This window comes from Neltuma alba, unplaced genomic scaffold (genome assembly GCF_004799145.2).
Source record: "Neltuma alba isolate B1F8T4 unplaced genomic scaffold, ASM479914v2 tig00010227_pilon, whole genome shotgun sequence".
Lineage (NCBI taxonomy): Eukaryota > Viridiplantae > Streptophyta > Magnoliopsida > Fabales > Fabaceae > Neltuma > Neltuma alba.
Window position 1 is genome coordinate 15,323 of NW_021635159.1, and position 20,148 is coordinate 35,470.

Genomic DNA, 20,148 nt, shown 5'->3' on the forward strand with positions numbered 1-20,148 from the left:
GATCGCGTGGCCTAATGGATAAGGCGCTCGCCTCCGGAGCGGGAGATTGTGGGTTCGAGTCCCATCGCGATCGTAAATGGCTGCGGTCCTTTTTTTTCAACATGGAACTCGTTAAAAAGTGAAGAGCAAGCCATTCCTGTTGAAAAGCACTTTCAAGAACTTGTGATTATGGTAAGGTTACATTTAAAACTGCCAAAGAGCTTGTAAGTTTTAATGAGACACACTTTCGGCACAAATCCATTTGTGCGGTTGTGAACACTCATCATTTGGCTAGTAGTTTGTAGAATTTAGTGGGATGAATACATTCGAAAGTGTTCGTTTCATGATGATCAGATAAGAATCATAGCGGGGTCAGCATAGATTCAAGAGAAAGGATGACTTCATTGAATTGAGTGTCGAGATAATCAAATGAAGGCTTCATTAAACTAATTTCCACTTGTACATGTAATTCAATTCTCTGGTAGAGGGGTTCAGAAGAAAAATTAATACTCTTTCGAGCAAGAAATCAGAACAGGACACATCTAACGGCCAAGCAAAGGTGAACATTAAATATAAAAATCAAAGGAAGAGATACCAGAAAGTCATTTTTGCATTATCTTTTGAATAAGAAAATGGGTATTGGAGCAGATGGTCGGTTTAACATCTGGAGCTTACAGCAGATCCAATCCTCAGGAGACAGTCTAGCAGCAAAAGCTTCAATACTTTCCAATTCTTCCCTGTACAAGGAGAACATAAAATATGAGACTTCAAAAACCCGCGACTATTATCAGTTCAACCAGCAGTGAAAGTCCCAAGTTAGTATTCAATTATTCTAAGAGAATATCGCAAAATAATAGATTATTATATCCTGAATTTGAGAGATTGTTCACTTTTCAACATCAATATTACATCAGAACCGACTCTTGTGTCATCTTCATCTCCACCTAACTCATCACTATTTATCTGACTAGACGAGCGGGGATGCAAAACATACTTAATTTGGTACGTTTGGTTATGCTACTGGGGAGGGAATCTCCTTTTGTCGCACAAAAGAGGAAATATGCAATACCTATCTCCATCATCATCATTTAAGTAACAGTCCTCTTTGTTTAGGAGCACACAAAACATTTTTTCTTCTCATTCCATTTCGTTTTGAGTATCAAACAGAAAGGTTACCGCTAGATGGTGATAGGAGGCGTTGGAAGTCACGTGTTCAGGCTTATTTTGCCTTTTTATTTACCAAAGGCAACACGAAGTAAGGTAAGAAACTGGTCAAACCATAATCAGTGCACTGTTATTCGGTGAGTATTACCCTTTATTTTAGTCAATCATTGAAAATAAATTGTTCATGGAAAAAAAAAAAAACAAAAAGGAGAATTTTTTTCAAGAAAATATGAGAATGAACACGCTAGAAACTATTAAATATGTCTTCATCAAACCGATTGATGAAGTCAGGAGACTTCACTGAGGCCCCGATGATGTGAACATTCATATATAACGATAATGAAAGCAATTTAAAATATTCGGCCAAAAAAAACATTTATTAATAGAGGCTAGCAAGTATGGAATATCACCATCCTCCGGGGTGCCCCACATAAACCACTAAGCTGATAAGCCCTCCGGGCATTAAAATTCTTTTAGCAGCTTCTAGTGCCTGTAATGTTGTCTCCGATCTTGTTACTATTTCTTTGTCACCACCAGGAAGATAACCTAAGTTGAAAGCAACAAGCCTAAAATATCCAGCACATAAGATAGTGCTTAAACCTTGAATATGTACAAAAACATGAATAAATGCTATCTCATCATGATAATTATATGAGCATCTACAACTTAATATAAACAAATGTGGAAACAATAATCAAGATCATAGTCCATTGTTTAGGTTATTCCAGGATCAACCAAGCAACAAATAAGATAATAAAAATCAGAGTTACGAATAAACCAAATAAGTTGTCCAGAGTTTTTTGCTGAATTGTCAATATCAAAAACCAATTGATAGGAAAGAGAGATAAGGGCATGCAGAAACTCAAGAGAAGAGAGTACCTAACGGAGGCATGGCTTGGAATAACTTCCTCCATTTTACTATGGCAGACGTTGAAGAGCTTGATAAGTTGTTTCTGCATATATTTTTCAGTTATTGGTGGGAAAGGGTGACACCAAAGTTCATAGTTTGTTTTTATAATTAAAATGCCGAAATTATAAGGCTCTGCTCAAGGCCTCTTACAAACCAAAAGTATATGAACAGCCAGATAAACAAATAATTAATAAGGCAATAATTCAAGGATAAAGAAGTTAGGTTATTTCAGGATTAAAAAAAATTAGGTCCGTGAATATCAATAAATAATAGTTTCCAATCTATACTAATTTAGTGATGAAGTTCTACATTCAACTTTAGTCCTCACCTCGGTTGGATTAAGGGACTCGTCCAGCAAGGAGGAAGTCATATCCAAAGCACCTTTCTGAATGTCCAATGCATAAACCAAACCCTTATGTGAATTATCAGCAACCAATTTGAGCATTGCTAAGGTGTCATAACCATTACCACAGGTGGCATCAACAACTGTATCCCCTTTCTGGACAACATGCCTCCATACCCTGGTGGTAACAATACTTACATCAAAGCCAAACCAATCCATCACAAGGCATGTTGAAAATATGGAATGAGTAATAAAGCATGCATAAAATAGCCAGTAAAAGATTAAAAAATATACGTTGAACGGTTACCATCAATAGAGGTAAAAACTGGAAAGCTTCGTTGAGTTGGTATATAATTACATTTAACCCAACCAAAGCGCAAGGTAATCAACTGATGTATAAAGCACAAGCCCTTCATGATGCATTAAACAGAACTTTGCCATAAATGCATAAGATATGGGTGAACTCGAAGCATTGTAGCTTCAATATCTTACCCTTCTCCCTTCTACCATGTCATGGTTTTTCCATAACCAAAAGTAAGAGAGTCATTCAGGCAACAGAATTGAAATTAGGTAGAGAATCATTCTAACGAAGCAATTGGTCATTACTCATTCAGGTGTGACCGTGTGAGTCCCATAATTAATCCCCTGACTACTAACCAGTTAGTCAAAAGCGATACTCCAAAATCTAGCCATACCGTGTTTGACTCTCTAATCAAACGCAAAACCATACTTCAAACTGCACCTAGACAAAACACTTCAAAGCAATATAGGCAGGAATTTGGAAAACTCTTCAAGATAGCAATAGGAGAAAAGAAAGAAATCACTAAGTGCGTACATGTGAGCAACGTCCGTGGCCCTCTTCTTGCCAAAGAGATAGCCCGCCAAAGCATCCTCCATTCCTGAAAATGGGCATTTGCAGAAAATTACACACACCGATTAGGGTCAATCCTATAAGAGAAATCACGCTGAACCCTCGATTGACGGATATTGCGTACCAGAAAGGGTAGAATGTCTGGGGAGCGAAGAAGATTGGAAATGTGCTCCATTTTGTTGATTCGACTTCACACAAGAACAGAATTTCCTGGAGCTCCTGCGCGAAGTGTGTCTTCGAGAAAGATCAAAGAATCCACACGAAGATCTTGTTTTGGGTCTCTGAATTGCGATTGAACCTGACCAGAATCTCAGTAACGACATCAATTGTAGTTGAACAAGCCACTACAGTGCTACTATTGTCTGCGCCGCAAATCTCGTTAACCGGATTAACAAAATTTTTTGCCTCAACCGACAAAATTCCAATAATCACAATAAGATGAAAAAACACAATAAAACGCGCTTGCATACTACTCTTCCGGTCCTTAATATAGGACCCAATTAGTGAGTTGGTTTTGGTCCTAAATATAAGACCAATTTCTCATATTTATCAATTATCTCTAAATTACCCCTATGGATACTCTTTCAACCATAATAAAGTAGAAGAGAAAAATCATATTAAGAAATATGATTATGGTATTTTAGGAAAAACATGTCATATTTCTTATAATTAACTAACTTACCTAATTTCCTTAATCTAATCAAATTAGTTAAATGGATCTTATATTAAGGACCGGAGGAGTATATTACTCCTCCAAGGGGAGAGAAAAGATATTTTTTTTGGGTAATTTTATCTACCATTTATTATTGTATTTACTTTGTTTAGGTATATTATATATTAAATAAGGATAAAATTAAAAAGTTTATTGAATTTTAAATGAACGTTAATAAAATTTAAGATTTCCTTTGATTTGTGTGAAATATATTAGAAGTGACTTATATATAAAATTAGAAGAATAAATATATGTGTGTGTGAATCTTCCGATTCCGCAATTAATATGCATAATCAATACATATGATTTGAGAAAATAAGTCTAAATTTAGAATTTTATATTTAGAATTAAAATAAATTTCTTAACTAACTACAAGAAAAGGCTAGATATTCTCATGAAAGCTACCAAATTGATTATTTCACATACTTAATTATAATTATTCAACTAGTTCCTTCTCAACTAAAAGTAAGGAAGTAAAATATATATATATATATATTAGTGTTTGATTGTCCATTTCTTGCCTTTCGCATCCCACGATAGAATCTTTTTCTTTTTGTCTTTTTTCCCAATTAAGTTCACAATAGAATCTTGACATGGTTAATTGGTCCTCATTGTAGGTATTTCACTGTCGTAAGCAATACCTTATTGAATCAGAGAGTTCATGCACATTGAAGGGACACACGCTTGTTTCAATAAGAAACTTTAGAAGAACCAGATTGAGAAATATTCCTTTAACGCTTGTGCCGTATATCTAATTCAACTGCACAAGCTATCTATATTACCTATTTTATATGAATTAAAACAACTTGAAACAATGGAAAATCATCTTCTATAAATTCAAGCACGTTCATGAATGCTCATCTGATCTAAATTCCTAATTTCTCCAATCACTCGTAATTCTTCAAAGCATGAATTTTATCGCACAGATTCTTGCACTGTTATTTTCTCTCTCAAGTCTATCATCTTCTTCCGATGCTTGTCATAATGATAAAACCCTAATCAGAAGCAGCTTCAGCGTCGACCTTATTCATCGAGACTCAGTTTTCTCACCATTTTACAACTCTTCTCTGTCACGTTCACAGATCATAATGAAAGCAGCGAGGCGATCGGTTTCTCGAATCAAACACTTTCGCGATCGGACTGGTGGTGGTGGTAATGGAGCTGTGATAACTCCGAACAGAGGAGATTATCTGATGAAGATGTTCATGGGGACGCCATTGGTGGAGCTTCATGCAGCAGCAGACACAGGAAGCGACCTCGTTTGGGTTCCGTGCTTGCCTTGTGGAGGTTGTGATCCCCAGAACGCGTTTGATCCTGCAAAATCTTCCACTTTCATGGTGCTGACTTGTGATTCCCAGCCCTGTGCCTCCTTACCCAGACATTCCTGCGGAAATTCAAATCAGTGCAGGTACTAATAATATAATAGATCATCTGCTTTGTGATCATACGATAAATTTAACACATACACGATGAAGATGACATGATAAAAAAGGAAGTGAGTTCTGTATATATTGGAGAAGTAATTAAGTTGCAAATGACTTGAATGATATATGATGAAACAGAAGATATGATTTGTGATTTTTGGATATCACATGGTGATTTTGTGTTGTGAAATGACTTGAAAATTAAAACAAAAAAAAAATATTGCCTTTGATTTTTAATTTAAAAACCTAATTAGGTTAGATTTATTTCTAAATATAAGATATTAATTTCTGTTGTTTTTTAAATTTGAAATTCTTTCTGCAAAGTATCCATATTAATTATCTGTCAAGGGAGCCGAAGAATAGTTTAAAGAAGTCGACGCGCTTTAAAAATATAGTACTCCTCCGGTCCTTAATATAAGACCAATTTAACTAATTTGATTACATTAAGGAAGTTAGGTAAATTAGTTAATTATAAGAAAAGTAACACATTTTTCCTAAAACACCATAAACATCTTTATTAATACCTGATCTCCCTTTTCTACTTAATTATGGTTGAGAGAATATCTATAGGGGTAATTTAGATAAAATTGATAAATATGAGAAATGGGTCTTATATTTAGGATCAAAACCAACTCAAGAATTGGTTCCTATATTAAGGACCGGAGGAGTATTATATTCTGAAAGAAGTAATATTATTAAAAAAATTTCATGCAGAAAGATGCTTAAATGTTTTAAATGTTCATTATCGGACTTTCAAGGGAAAAAACTTCCCCACGAGTCAGACTAATTCTCCTGTTGATGATGACAAGCAAATATCAAAATCCACATAAGTTATTTTTCTTTTTTCTGTAATTTATGAAATGCAGAACTTTCTGCAGAATCCGATAAGTAACCTGATAAATAGGGACAGGTTAAATCTTGCATGAAAATAACGGTTAGCCACTGACGTACACAATCATAACTAGGGAATTTAAATACAAGTTTTAACCTTTTTATGCAAACTAACCAGTATTCTCGATCGATAGGTACTTCTATAAATATGGAGACCAATCATTCTCTACAGGAGACTTAGCCACAGACACAATCAACTTCGGCAACGCTGTTTCGTCTCCTTCAACTGTGATTGGATGTGGACACGACAATCAGTTCGAAGACAACACAGGAATCGCAGGTCTAGGTGGCGGTCCTCTCTCTCTTATTTCCCAACTCGGCGATCAAATCCGCCATAAATTCTCCTACTGTCTCCTCCCTTTCTCCTCCAACACCAACAGCAAACTCAAGTTCGGCGACGAAGCAACGACCTCTTCATCCCCAAACAACGATGACGCCATCGTCTCCACTCCTCTGTTCACCAAAACCCCGACAACCTTTTACTATGTCAATCTCGAAGGTGTCACCGTTGGGCACAAGACTGTTCAGACAGGTCAAACTGGAGGAAACATAGTGATTGATTCGGGCACGACGTTGACGGTGCTTGAATCTGGTTTTTACAGTGAGCTTAGAGACGCAGTGAGAGAAGCCGTTGGGGTTGAACCGGTGACGAACCCACCTGATCCGTTGGACTTGTGTTTCCGATATGAGTCTGAGATGGGAGAAGGTCTTGAGTTTGTGTTGCATTTCACGAATGCTGATATGAGATTGCACAGTGGGAACATGTTCAGCATTGAGGATGATTTGCTTTGCTTGCTTGTTATCCCCAGTGACAGTATTTCGATTCTGGGAAATATTGCTCAGATCAATTTTCAGGTGGCATTTGATCTTGCAGAACAGAAAGTTTCTTTTGCTCCTGCTGATTGTACAGCTATCTAGAAATATGGGAATTCTTATATGCAAGACTCAGATCTTTGAAAGTCTGAGATGAACATGAGTTTGTGGATATCCACTCATGTCATGTCTTGTCTCAGAAAGATGCTTTTCTCTTTCACTCTGCTGGAAGAAAAGCACAGTTGCTGGGTTCTCTCTTTCAAATGAAAGTAAGCAAGCAACACTTTTAGAAGATAACTAGCAGGAATGCTTTTATCCAGAAATAATTAAGGATGCAGCAATTTAGGGGGGGAAAAAAAGCGAATGTACAGATCATGAAAAATTATTATGAGCCCCAAAGAAGGGAGGTATTCATGAAAGAATTTCAATAATAAATGAGCAATATTAACATGTCGGTTAAATCTAGTATAGGAGATAGTTTCTAACCTGATGAAACAAAGTTTGAATTTTTATTGGGGGATATGTCAGTAATGATAATCAAGCACCATGATATTTATCAAATTTCAACAGTTTAAATTTAATATAGAAAGATTTATTTTTTTATTTTTTTATTTTTTAAATATATTTTCATTTAATAAGTGTAGATAATGCAGATTTAATCTTTTAGCTATAATTTTTTTCAAAAAATTATTTTTATTTAAAAATTATTAGTTAAAAATTTTAAATCTAAATTATTGAAACTGTATATAAATTGTGTAGATTTCTTAGCAACGATGAGCTCTGAAACTAATTCCTATCTGGTATAGAATAAGATTACAATCACCTTTAGTGTTTGACACGATTTTAAACATTATTGCTTTTTGATAATTATATTTCTTTAGACTCCACAACAGTTTCCCGATAAATTTTTAGCTGTCCTGTTTTCAATACAAAATGCACATGATCTGATTGAGTGCAAACAAATACACACATGATACAGTTCTGTCTTTGTGCTACGAGTCAGCCTCTAGCCCTCTACATCAAACTTGCACAAATCTTGAAGACGCAAGCAATGGGTCATGTTTGGAGATCTGGGCCTGCTTTTGTGTCCAATTCAATCTAATGAAAAAGGCTATTTTTTATTATATAATAAAAAATAAGATATATGTGCTAATGCAGGTTAATCGGATTGATAAGAATTTGCATACTTTGTAACTCTGTGTTTCAATCTTACCGACCAAAAAAAATAAAGGAAAAATCACAAAAAAAAATAATCATGGAATTAGAAAAATTACAACAAGGACCGGTTCATAAAAATTATTATCAAAACCCATACTAATATTGTCATAAGTTCCAATTTGTAATTTTTCTAATTTCATAGTCTTTTTTTTGCGATTTTCTCCAAAGTAAAAGACTTTGTTAACAAATAATCAATCAATATTCTTAAACATTTAGTCGATGGTCCTAATAATGTGTATGAATAGTTCATCATTATTATTAAAACTTCAAACAAAAATATATGGTGCGAGGGAATTAATCCCTACAACCAGGTGAATACCTTAAGCTAAACAAAAAAAAAAATCAATAAATACTTGTATGAATTTAAAATTTGTTATGTTATCATATCTCACCCAAACTTCTATGGGAAAATGGCAATTGGAGATCTCATGAAAATCGTTAATGACAGTTGAGATCTTTAATATAGGTTTAATACTCTTTTTAATAAGATCCAGTAGCATAAAGCTCTTTTTACTCTCATAAGAGCCGTGAGATCACAAGTTAAGAGTCTTGTCTTTAGATCCTGGGTGAATCTAATCTTTTTTCTAAAATTTTGACCAAAAAAAAAGGTTCCTTTTACTCTCAAGAACCCTCCTCACTAAAAATTAGAAGATGTTCACAAATGTAGCTCTAATAAATGATTAGGCCATAATGAAAATTTTAAAATTATGAAAATCATTGCATTTAATTAAAAGTAAACTTTTAAAATAAAATATCAACAGACTCTGACTATTTTATCCCGAATTTCAGACTTGGATCTTATACATGGGGAGAGAAAAGAGTATTAATTTAATATTTTAATCAATTAAATATTAATTTTCACCAGCGTATTTCTGGCAAATGTCGGTGCGGTGTGGTGTCCTACCGCACGGCGTTCCTACGTGGCATTTTGGGAAGAACGATGAATCACCAGGGGTAATTTAGGAATCCAATTTCTCATTTTGACAAATCGCTGAAATAATATTTTCGGCGCAAGACGAAAAGTGAGATGCCACTGGCAAAGCGGGTGGAAGAGTCGTCATTCTGTTTCTGAAGGCACTGAACCAGAAAAAGAACTAAATTTGATTTCCATTTTTTTCATACCAAGAAGAAGAAGTAGACTGAGACTAGAAGAAGCGTAATGCGGGGAAGCGATATAGATTAAAGATGAGTTCTTTTCCTTTTCACATAAACGCTTTGTTTCGGATGCGGAAATTGCTCTTCCTTCCTCATATCTTGAACCTCAGCGGATGATCATGAGCTCGAGCAATGAAGAAGAGAAAAATTGCTCCTTTATCAGGTATTTTGATTCTGTTTCGTATTCTATCTGGTATTGCGGTGTATTGGATGTCTTAGTGATGCCCTTTGTTTTTTGTCTTACCTAATAATCACGGATACTGTACGGATAACGCGGCACGGACGACGCGACAAAGTATTTATTGTTAAACGTATGATCTAAAGGGGTGCGGTGTGTCTGATAGGGGTGTACGACAGATCAAGTATTGGTGCTTTATTGATCGTGAAGTGCTCTGCTATTTTATCGATGGCGACGCCGTATTTTGAGGGTTGCCGGGATAGTGTTAGATTCCTTGATTGATAATTTTGGATTTAGGTTCGGGGTGGAGTTGAAAGGAAGCTGACTTTGTTTCTGAGTTTTTTTTCGAGTCAACTTTGCTAATTCTGGTGTTTTATATATCTCTTCTATGATGATAATGGATATTACGCGTCCACGTTTTTGGTTAGTGGTGATCTCGGTTCTTGACTTATGTGCTACCTGCAATTGTTCTGTGACTAAATGGTTTATCCCTAGAAGCAGCCAGATTTGCACTTATAACTAAAGATAGTTCACTTGAACATCGGGCTGTAATTGAGGGCACAGATTACAAAAGGCCAGGATCATATTTTCAGGGCTGGATGTCTGTAATTTATGTTAAGCATGGATATTTTTATCAATGTACATGCATGTTTTCCTTTGGTCTGTGAACTTATATGGCACTGTCAATTTCAGAAGGTCCGTTCCGTCCCCGCTATTATCATTTAACCTAGATTTATGCAGCTTCAGTTGGTAGCCTGTGCCTAGAGGAACTTGGGAATTCTCAAGGCCTTGGAAATGACAAGACATCGGATATATCAATATAATAGGATAGACAAGGATAAAGACTTTTTTTCTACATTATATAAGTGGTAGAAGAGATTAATGAAATGTTATTTAGGCTTAGATTGAGAACTTATAAATAAAATGACATGACATCTTTCTGTTGCATGTGATATATGGCAGTATAACACAGCATCAGTAATTCTCTTGGAATCCATATATTTTCTCCTTCAATGATTTTCATTGCAAAGGCTAAGAGCTAATACTTACCTGAATGCTTCGTTAAAGAAAAATTTTAAAAATAAAGTAATTTGCTGGCTTTCATTTTCTTGAAATTATTTTGTTCCAAGGTTTATTAAAATTTTCCCTTATGGTTTTGTTTTTAACATGTTGCAAATGACTTAGCGAAAAAAACTGGTAGTTTTTATAAAAAGTAGTCATAAAGTATAGTATACTCATAAATAAAAACAGATGAAATTCTAGTCAGACCATCAATTTGCATTTTCCGGATAAGTATTGGACATAAATGATAACTTATCACCAAAATATAAACTTATACCCAGTTCATATCTGTTCTCCTGTGACATAACTTTCCTTGAAGTCATTGAAGGGAGCTAAAATTAATCACCAAGTGGATCATTGATTGTTCTGCAGCCAGATTCATTATTCAGTTTAGTTGAAGTTGGTACCATTACTTTACTTTGATTCATATTTATAACAAAATTTTAACTTTAAAGGTAATTAGCAAACAGTCGAGGATAGAAATATGTAGTATCACTTTTAGCAATTTAGTATCTCTCTAACAAGTCTATTGGTCTTTGTTCTTTTTTGTTGTTTACCATTTAAAGTTGAAACAACGTACAGTGACTTCTTTTTTCATGTGAAATTGATGCTCTAACTTAATTCCATTATGTTTGCAGGTCAATTGCTTTACGTTAAGGTTGTTTTTTGGAAAGATGAAAGTGGGACCTGAGAATTTTCAAGATTATAGATGCTTCTTGACATTTCTATCCAGTGACTGAATATGATCAGTTGCTAAAATATAGAGCTTATTTATGATTTTATCTCTAATTAAGAGTTAAAATTTCTCTTTGAAAGGATTATCAGTCATCTCCCAACAGCTTCAATGCTATAAGATGGACCCTAGATATGATGGCTTCCAGCCTGTTTCACGAACTGTAATGCAGGACCACCTGGATGGGGTGCATGCTGGTAGGGGAGCGTATGCCCCTAATACATCTGAAGTTAAACCTGTACTTAATTATTCCATACAGACTGGTGAGGAGTTTGCACTCGAATTTATGCGTGACAGGGTGAATCTCAGGAAGCCTGTAATTTCCAGTGCTGGTGATCCCAATTCTGCAACAGTTCATAGTAGTCGTGCAGGATGTGAAAGTGGATCAGATATTTCTATGCGTGAAATGGGTGGCAGGGATCCAAAAGAGTATGATGGTAAGGATACATTATTACATGGAGGCAGATGCAATTATGGATCTATTCAATCAATGCCAAGAACTTCATATAATCAGGAAAATGGTCGATTTTTGCATGGGTGTACCTCTTATGGAAGTTCTGATAGCTCATCAATGACAATGAAAGTCCTTTGCAGCTTTGGTGGTAGGATATTACCACGACCTGGTGATGGAAAACTTAGATATGTTGGGGGTGAAACACGCATTATCCGAATAAGAAAGGACATATCTTGGCAGGAGCTTCTGCAGAAATCATTATCAATATATAGCCAAGCTCATGTGATTAAGTATCAGCTTCCCGGGGAAGATCTTGATGCCTTGGTCTCTGTGTCATCTGATGAAGATTTGCAGAATATGATGGAGGAATGTAATCAACCGCAAGATAGAGAAGGATCGCAAAAGCTTAGAATTTTTTTATTCTCAATGAGTGATTTGGATGATGCTCAATTTGGTCTCAGTAGTGTGGGTGATGATTCCGAGGTCCAGTATGTTGTTGCTGTTAATGGCATGGACTTTGGTTCAAGAAACAACTCAGTGCTTCTTGGTGCGAGCTCTTCAGCAAATGATATACGTGAATTGGACAGGCAAAATACTGAGATGGAAGTTGGGAGGGTTCCTGTAGAATCTATAGGTGTTGGCAACACTCCATTGACTGGGAATTATGACTCATCACCAGCCATTCAGTCTTCAAAACCTATGCTTCCAACGTCGTCAAATGCTCATGAACCCTATTCACTCTACAAAGACCAGATGATGCACCTTGGGGAGGCTTTTAGTCAATATCCTATGCACCATGGTCTTGATCCTTCTCAAACCTTTACTTTCATAGAGACTTCTAACGCCATGCCTCCTCATGGGATGATATATCAACAGGGGATTTTGAATGAAGGTTCTCCTAATGGATTAAAAGCACAGAATTCGGAAATACCTGCAATGCTGGTGAAAAAAATGGGTGATAGTTCAGTTCCACAAGATAGTAACCCCGCAAAAGTTCTATCCTCAGAAACACCATCCCCTGTTCCCACACAACCAAAAGATGATTTCTTGAACAATAATGTTAATAAAGCTACGGTTGCAGTTAACATACCTGAGGGGAAACTGCCCACACTGCCATCAATGAAAAAGGAGCAGCAACAGGAGTATAAAGAGGCCCCTTCCACATCAAGCAGTGCATTTGGTCCTGGTAATGTTGATTCTCAATCCAATGGGATTGATTTAAGTTGCCTTCACCCTCCTCCAATGCCTAAAAGAGTTTATTATTCTTATTCTGAAAGAATGCCTAGGGAGCAAGTAGAATTGCTAAATCGGTCTGCAAAGTCGGATGACACGTATGATTCTCAGTTTCCTGTATCAGATTTACTTTCTGACATCAATCCCCTGTATTCAGTCACTGAATCTAGTGACAACTTGCACAATAGAGGTCAGTCTAATTTAACAGAGGATTTAAGTGCCACATCAAAACCACTGTATGTAGATGGCAACATCATTGTTAATGGGCTTAACGAAGTGCAGATGCACAAACTGTCACCTGAGATGAGCGGTCAGATAAGGTCAAAACCCTCAGAACAAGTGGATGTGGAGTTGGAGCAGGTATTATCAAACGATGAAGGAAGTAAAATGGTGGTCAATGAGGATAAGGCCATCGGACCTGAGACTGATATTTATTTTGAAGATAACCACAATAAACCCCTGGTTGATGAAAACAAGAACTTAAAATCAGATTTTCCTGCTTTGGATCAGGCCCTTCCTTTTAAGCACAATGATGGTCCAACATCTCATCTTCCAGAGACTAATCGGGGTCATGGGTCAGGGAAAGAATCGAATGATGATTCTATGGTGCAAGAAGTACCTGTTTCATTGACTGGAAACACAACGGAAGACATTTCTCAAGATTTTACATCAAATGATCTTCCCAAACAAGCACAGGCTGACATTCTTATTGATATCGATGATCGATTTCCTCGCGAATTGCTTTCTGATATGTATACTAAAGCGATACTTGCGGAAGACGCATCTAGTCTGCATCCACTAAATAATATTGGAGTGGGTGTAAGCATAAACCTGGAAAACCATGAACCTAAGTCATGGTCGTATTTTGGGAAATTGGCACGAGAAGGGCTAGATAACATCTCTCTTATTGACCGGGATCCTCTTGGTTTTTCACCTGAACCTGGAAATGTAGATGATAAAACTCACCTTGTCACGCTGCTAACACCTGATGGAATATCTGTAGACCAAGCAGATTTGCATCTCAATTTTGATGGGGAAAGTCAGAAGGGTTTTCATGGAATGATTGGAACAGAAACCTCTTATGTGCAGTCTAACTATGATCATTCCCAAGTGAAGGAGACTGAAAGTATGCAGTTTGATGCCACAGTGGAGAATTCAAGAGGTCAAGAGTCAGAATTTGAGGTGTGTTTTCTGTGGTTAGGTTTCAGGATCTGTGTGATCTGGTTTTATTCTGACAAACTTTTGATGGTTTTATTTTAGGATGGGAAGTTTGAAACAAGAAATAGTGGTCTACCTCCACTTGATCCTTCTCTGGGAGGTTTTGATATCAGTACCTTACAGGTATGATGCTTGTATATATGCAGCAATGCTTCTATATTATGATCCATTTACTTCTGATAGAAATTAATACCAGTTGCCTTGAGGATGAGTTTAATCAATAATGATGATGGTAATAATAGGGGCGTCATTATCCTGATGCTGGATCAGTTGTGGTTATCTTGATTTTTTATTAAGCCATGATGCGAGCCATCCGATCCACTTTCCTCTTGAACTATAAGCATTCAGACCTAGGATCTCTCTCTAAGGTGAGAGTTTATATAGGCATGCCATTATGTGTTAGCTTAGGATACTATAGTGCAACTGGGAACATGCAATTTTTGTGAAAGGCCAGATTTTAATTGCTTAGATTTCTTGCCCTTAGTTTGGAAAGGGGTTTGATTTTTCCCCCCAAGTTCTCTATCTTATGAGTTCTGCTGCTTTATGATGTGAGAAACTTAAAGGAATTGGCAGATTTTCTTTGGTATTTTCAGAGTCAAATACTGAGTCATACTATCTTTTTGCTAGATCGGAATGTTGATAATATAAATAAATGAATTTTGAATCTTTTTTTTTTCCTTCCAAACTGGCAAATATTGTGTCCTCATAGAGTGAACAAAATTTCAAAGTATGTATGTTAATATATATGAAGCTCGGAAAAGGCTTGTGCTGTAACACTCTTATGAATAAGAAGCGCACATGATGACATACATTGTCAAAGAACCACTTGACCAGCTTAAGCTTATGTTGTTTTAGCTTTGATCTGAGGGATTTTGCCTATCTACAAATGTTTGCCTAATTCTCAACATGAGACCCAATAGGCTCACAAGATCAACAAATGTACAGGCTCACCGTTGCCGTATGTTGTAACTCAATAGTAACTTGTGCTGAAATTTACTTATAGAAGTTTCTGGTAGATTTCATCTAGAAGTTTAAATGGTCAAGCACAAGTCTAGGAATAATAAGTTTTAAGATGAAGTAAGGGCATTCTTATAGAAAGATGTTATAATGTGCAACGGACTTGCCTTCAAGGACATCTTTAGGGAAATAAAATTGATAAGTCGGCTCACCAAGCAAAACCAGCTGTTTTTCACCTTTTTTTGGAAAATAAGGCGCTAGAAGTAAAGGATTTTGTTCTGTAGAAACATTTACAGGCTCTCTGTATATGCATTTGCTATCTTAAACATTGGTCGCAAGATCTGTATGTTTTGTCATAGAGTTCCGTTCATATGCTATTGCTAGGTCATAAAGAATGAAGATCTTGAAGAGCTGAAGGAATTGGGTTCTGGGACCTTTGGAACTGTGTATCATGGAAAATGGCGGGGAACAGATGTTGCCATTAAGAGAATAAAGAAAATCTGTTTCACTGGAAGATCATCTGAGCAAGAGAGACTGGTAACTATTGGACAGCATGCTTTATCTTCTCTTAATGATATCTTAATGGAAGCTGCTTAAATGAGAATGACATGTATTTGAGGCGTGCGAGCTGATGATAACTGCTTCTTTTCTCAGACTGTAGAATTCTGGCGGGAAGCTGACATCCTTTCCAAGCTTCATCATCCAAATGTTCTGGCATTCTATGGTGTAGTCCAGGATGGACCAGGGGGGACAATGGCTACTGTTACAGAGTACATGGTGGATGGTTCTCTCAGGCATGTATTACTTCGCAAGGATAGGTAATGTCTCCAGATGGAGTTAACCCATTTCTCTCACCTAGTTTGTCCAACCTGTACGCTAGAAATATAATTTTGGTTTTGCTTAGATTGTTATGTTCAAGCCATATTACAGTGATACTACCTGATTGTGATGTACTACCTGAATTCCTCCTTACATTTAATAAAGCGAATGCCATAAGACAATGCAACATCGTCTCAGATGCAAGTCATACCACTTTTCTGCTTGTTACAATAGCTTTCACAATCATGTAGCTGCCTTAGCCATAAGAACTAAAATTATCATGTTAATGAATGTGTTCATATGATGATCTCATTTTCTAGATAGACTTATCTCCAAGGATTTGCCACGATTTCGATTACAGGTATCTTGATCGTCGCAAGAGGCTGATAATTGCCAAGGATGCAGCTTTTGGAATGGAGTATTTGCACTCAAAAAATATTGTGCATTTTGACTTAAAATGTGACAATTTGCTTGTAAACTTGAAAGACCCTGTGAGGCCAATATGCAAGGTATTTATGCTGATAATATTGTTTTGCAATTTGCCTGATCTCTATCCTTTTGAGAAAACTGAGAAATGCTTTCTCAGGTTGGTGATTTTGGCTTGTCAAAAATCAAACGAAATACATTGGTTTCTGGTGGTGTGCGTGGAACCCTACCTTGGATGGCTCCTGAGCTGCTGAATGGCAGCAGCAACAAAGTCTCAGAAAAGGTAAAATATGAAATTTTCTCTCATGAATTCTGTAATAGCACTAGTTAGCTGTTCATGGTTCTGCCTCTAGATGCTGGAATTCTATCCGTCTTAAGTTATAAAATAGCTGAAGTCTCAACTATTCCAGATTCATTCTTCTATAGTCCAGTTCTTAGGATTAGTCATCCTTCCTCCTGTCTTGAGGTGAAATTCCTCTCTAATTATCTATCTGAGTATTTTAACTTAAATCAGCATCCTTTGCTTCAGATAACTACTGTGAAGCTTGTTGGAAATACGATAACTTTGCTGATATGCTGTAAATTTTTGTCTATTTATGTTCCAGACTAAAAGACAGTGCCTTAAGTTTATCATCCTATTTCTATTCTTTTGTCTTTGGCCGCCTTCACTTTTATGGTGCTTGCAGTTATTGGTTGCTGAGAATGCCTTTGATTTGTAGGTTGATGTGTTCTCATTTGGCATAGTATTATGGGAGATTCTGACCGGTGAGGAGCCATATGCCAATATGCACTATGGTGCAATTATAGGTGCGATCTTTAATGCTTTTCTTTGTTAAACCTTTTAGTAGATTTAAGGATCTTATAAATTTTAAATTATCTTAAATACTGTCTCGTGCATCAATTATCAGCCATTGAGCCATTTTGATTCTGGGGCTGCAATTCGCCACTAACAACACCCGAACAATACAGGGAGAAATTATGTTGTTTTCTCCTGAACTAAAAATTAAAAACTTCATATGTATATATAGATAAAGGAAAAATGACCGTTGCGGACTCATTAATGACAATTGAAGACCTCAAATAGGAAAATATTTTCAAGGACCATGGAAATAAGGGATTCGTGATGTTTTCAAAATTTTTGTTCTTGTTGCCTGAAGTTTCTTTCTTTCTTTCTTTTCTTGGGCCGAATCTTCCCTAAAGTTGCAGCTTTTCTTGATGTTAGATGTTTTAAATTCCTCCCCTCAATGACCATATGAATAAATTGCCATGATGCTTCTTAAAACTATCAGTCATGCTTTCTATAGTTACTACTTGATTTTCTTACAACAATGCTGCAACTTTGGCATTAGTTTTAGATGGAAACATTCCTGTAACATATAGAAAGTTAGGTTACATAGCACAAGTGGAAATATTAAGGGATGAATTGTAATATTCTCATCATACATCTGAATGCTCTCTCTCTGTTAATCATACTAGTAATATTTATCTTTCTACGTCTTGATATCTGGCTCTGTTAAATAAGCAGGTGGGATTGTAAATAACACATTAAGGCCAACAATACCAAGTTCTTGTGATGCTGAGTGGAGGGCACTAATGGAGGAATGTTGGGCACCGAACCCTGCAGCCAGGCCTTCCTTCACAGAAATAGCCAGTCGCTTAAGGGTCATGTCTGCTTCTGCTTCCCAAACCAAATCACAGCCTCACAAGCCAACCAAATGAGATAGTCGTTGGATTGCACTGATACTGTATGAGATTTTCTTTATTCTCAAATTTTTGGTGGTACTCCAAGGATGTATGTTAGAGGTGGTGGCTATCCAAGTACTATACGCTGATCCAAATTTTTCATGTATATCAACTGCAAAGAAGCTCAAAAGTTTTGCTTCTTGACTGCTTCATAATTTTCCGTTCAGAAGCCTGAGGGAATGTCCTTACTCTCCTTTGCCACTTTGGTGGTATTAGTTTTATTAACCTTAATAAATTCCTATGTATTTTCGCTGATTTTAATTACCCAGCAAAATCACAAAGTATCAATTTGAAATTCTTACCGAAGCTTAGCTGTTGCAACTTGCAAGCCCTACATGGATTTTATCCTCATATTGAAATATGAATATAGAATGGCTATAATTTATTTGGGGAAAAAGTTGGGCATGCTAAATGGTTGAGATTTAATCTTACTTTATTACTAAGAAATACGGTGTCTGTTATTTTACTAAACACAAGTAAAATAAAGAAAATTTTTAAATGCTACTTTTATATGTAAAACAAGATTCATTACTTGGAAATTACGTAGTAATTTTAAATTAGATTATTTAAAATAGAAGATAGTTTGTGACTTATTTTAAGAAAGAACTTGCTATACTAATAAAGGGTTTGCTCGGGCAGGGCATTGCTTTTTTGTTAGAAAAAGTTGAGTCTTTTTTTTTATTTTTAACCTAAAGTTTTCCCCCCTTTTCTCTGCTTACATGATAAGAATATGTTGTTGTCGCCATTAGGTGCACGTTCTAATTTTCTCTTTCAACTTTTAGCTTGTGATGTAAGAAATTCAATCTTTTAAAAAGCAGAATTCTTGTTATCTTGCATTTATTAAGTTGTCTGCAAAGCCATGTGGAATATTTCTTGTGGTTCTAATGAATAAAATCTGATTGACAAGGACTACTTAAAAGTATTGATAAATTCTGAGTATATTTTAAATATGATAAAAGGATTATTTATCATTTATAAAACATATTTCACATTTAATGCTCTCTTAATCCTGCATAAACTTTAAATCTTTTAGATTTAACCATTTAATATGACATGTTATATCTATGCATTAATTTAAATCGATAGAAATTCGGCTAAAAAAGACCGATAAAAATTTAAAAAAAAGTAATTTGATAAGCAAATAAAATTTTAATCTGATATACCATATCGATGAAAAGTATAACTCTCTCTTAATGTCAGACTACAAAAAGATTTTTCAAAAATGATTTTGACCCACAGTTACCAAGATATAATGTTGTTAACTAGAGAAAGTGTCCAATACTGTGAGTAATTGAAGCTAAATGTTAAAAAAAAATTTTAAAAAAATTAAGGTTTTAAGGAAAAGACCACCAAATCAAAAAACATCCCACCACATTGACTTTTCTTTTTTTTCCTTTTTTTTTTTTGTGTGGTGGTGGGGGAAGGGTAGACGATACATTGACTTTTTAACGTGACAAAACTTTTGTAAAGAAGACATTTTTAATTTGTAAAATATCATTGTCGATCCCGAAATTTATTTCTTTCGCTCGCCCTCAAACCAGAACACAGTTAAAGCTAACTTTTCTCAGGAAAAAAAAAAAATTACACACACAAAATAATTATGTCTGAAAGAGATAATTTTTTTAAATGGTTTAGTCCCAGGGATACTTTGTCATAAATTTACCGTATATCGAACGCGGAGCCCCCACACACAATATATATATATATATATGTGTATGTAATATTTTCGGTCTTAATTATAAGAACCAGTTGATTAATTTGAAGAGATTAAAAAAGTAAATTAAATTAATTATTTGTTCTAAATAGATGTTGTCTTTCTCAAAATATCCTACTAATCAAGTGTAT

At 35.7% G+C, this 20,148-nt stretch overlaps 3 protein-coding genes and 1 non-coding gene across 4 annotated transcripts; 3 read left to right on the forward strand and 1 right to left on the reverse strand.

The window, feature by feature from the left end:
• On the forward strand, positions 1 to 73 carry TRNAR-CCG (transfer RNA arginine (anticodon CCG)). Its single transcript has one exon. It is a non-coding gene; the product is annotated as a tRNA-Arg (tRNA).
• A 328-nt stretch (positions 74 to 401) lies between these two features.
• Positions 402 to 3,660, reverse strand: LOC114754937 (putative rRNA methylase YtqB). The gene is made up of 6 exons (XM_028943791.1): positions 3,392 to 3,660; positions 3,232 to 3,295; positions 2,382 to 2,574; positions 2,023 to 2,096; positions 1,554 to 1,709; positions 402 to 716 (listed from the first exon to the last, which is right to left on the reverse strand). The coding sequence occupies exons 1-6, from the start codon at positions 3,588 to 3,590 to the stop codon at positions 593 to 595; spliced, it is 810 nt and encodes a 269-aa protein (XP_028799624.1). The 5' UTR covers positions 3,591 to 3,660; the 3' UTR covers positions 402 to 592.
• Positions 3,661 to 4,887: 1,227 nt separating this feature from the next.
• LOC114754931 (aspartic proteinase CDR1-like) lies at positions 4,888 to 7,399 on the forward strand. The gene is made up of 2 exons (XM_028943786.1): positions 4,888 to 5,387; positions 6,429 to 7,399. The coding sequence occupies exons 1-2, from the start codon at positions 4,888 to 4,890 to the stop codon at positions 7,210 to 7,212; spliced, it is 1,284 nt and encodes a 427-aa protein (XP_028799619.1). The 3' UTR covers positions 7,213 to 7,399.
• Positions 7,400 to 9,363: 1,964 nt separating this feature from the next.
• Positions 9,364 to 18,591, forward strand: LOC114754936 (uncharacterized). The gene is made up of 9 exons (XM_028943790.1): positions 9,364 to 9,643; positions 11,359 to 14,322; positions 14,401 to 14,481; positions 15,700 to 15,852; positions 15,970 to 16,133; positions 16,496 to 16,643; positions 16,721 to 16,843; positions 17,280 to 17,367; positions 18,086 to 18,591. Exons 2-9 carry the CDS (start codon positions 11,575 to 11,577, stop codon positions 18,277 to 18,279), a joined length of 3,699 nt encoding a protein of 1,232 aa, XP_028799623.1. The 5' UTR covers positions 9,364 to 9,643; positions 11,359 to 11,574; the 3' UTR covers positions 18,280 to 18,591.
• The last annotated feature ends 1,557 nt before the right edge of the window (positions 18,592 to 20,148 follow it).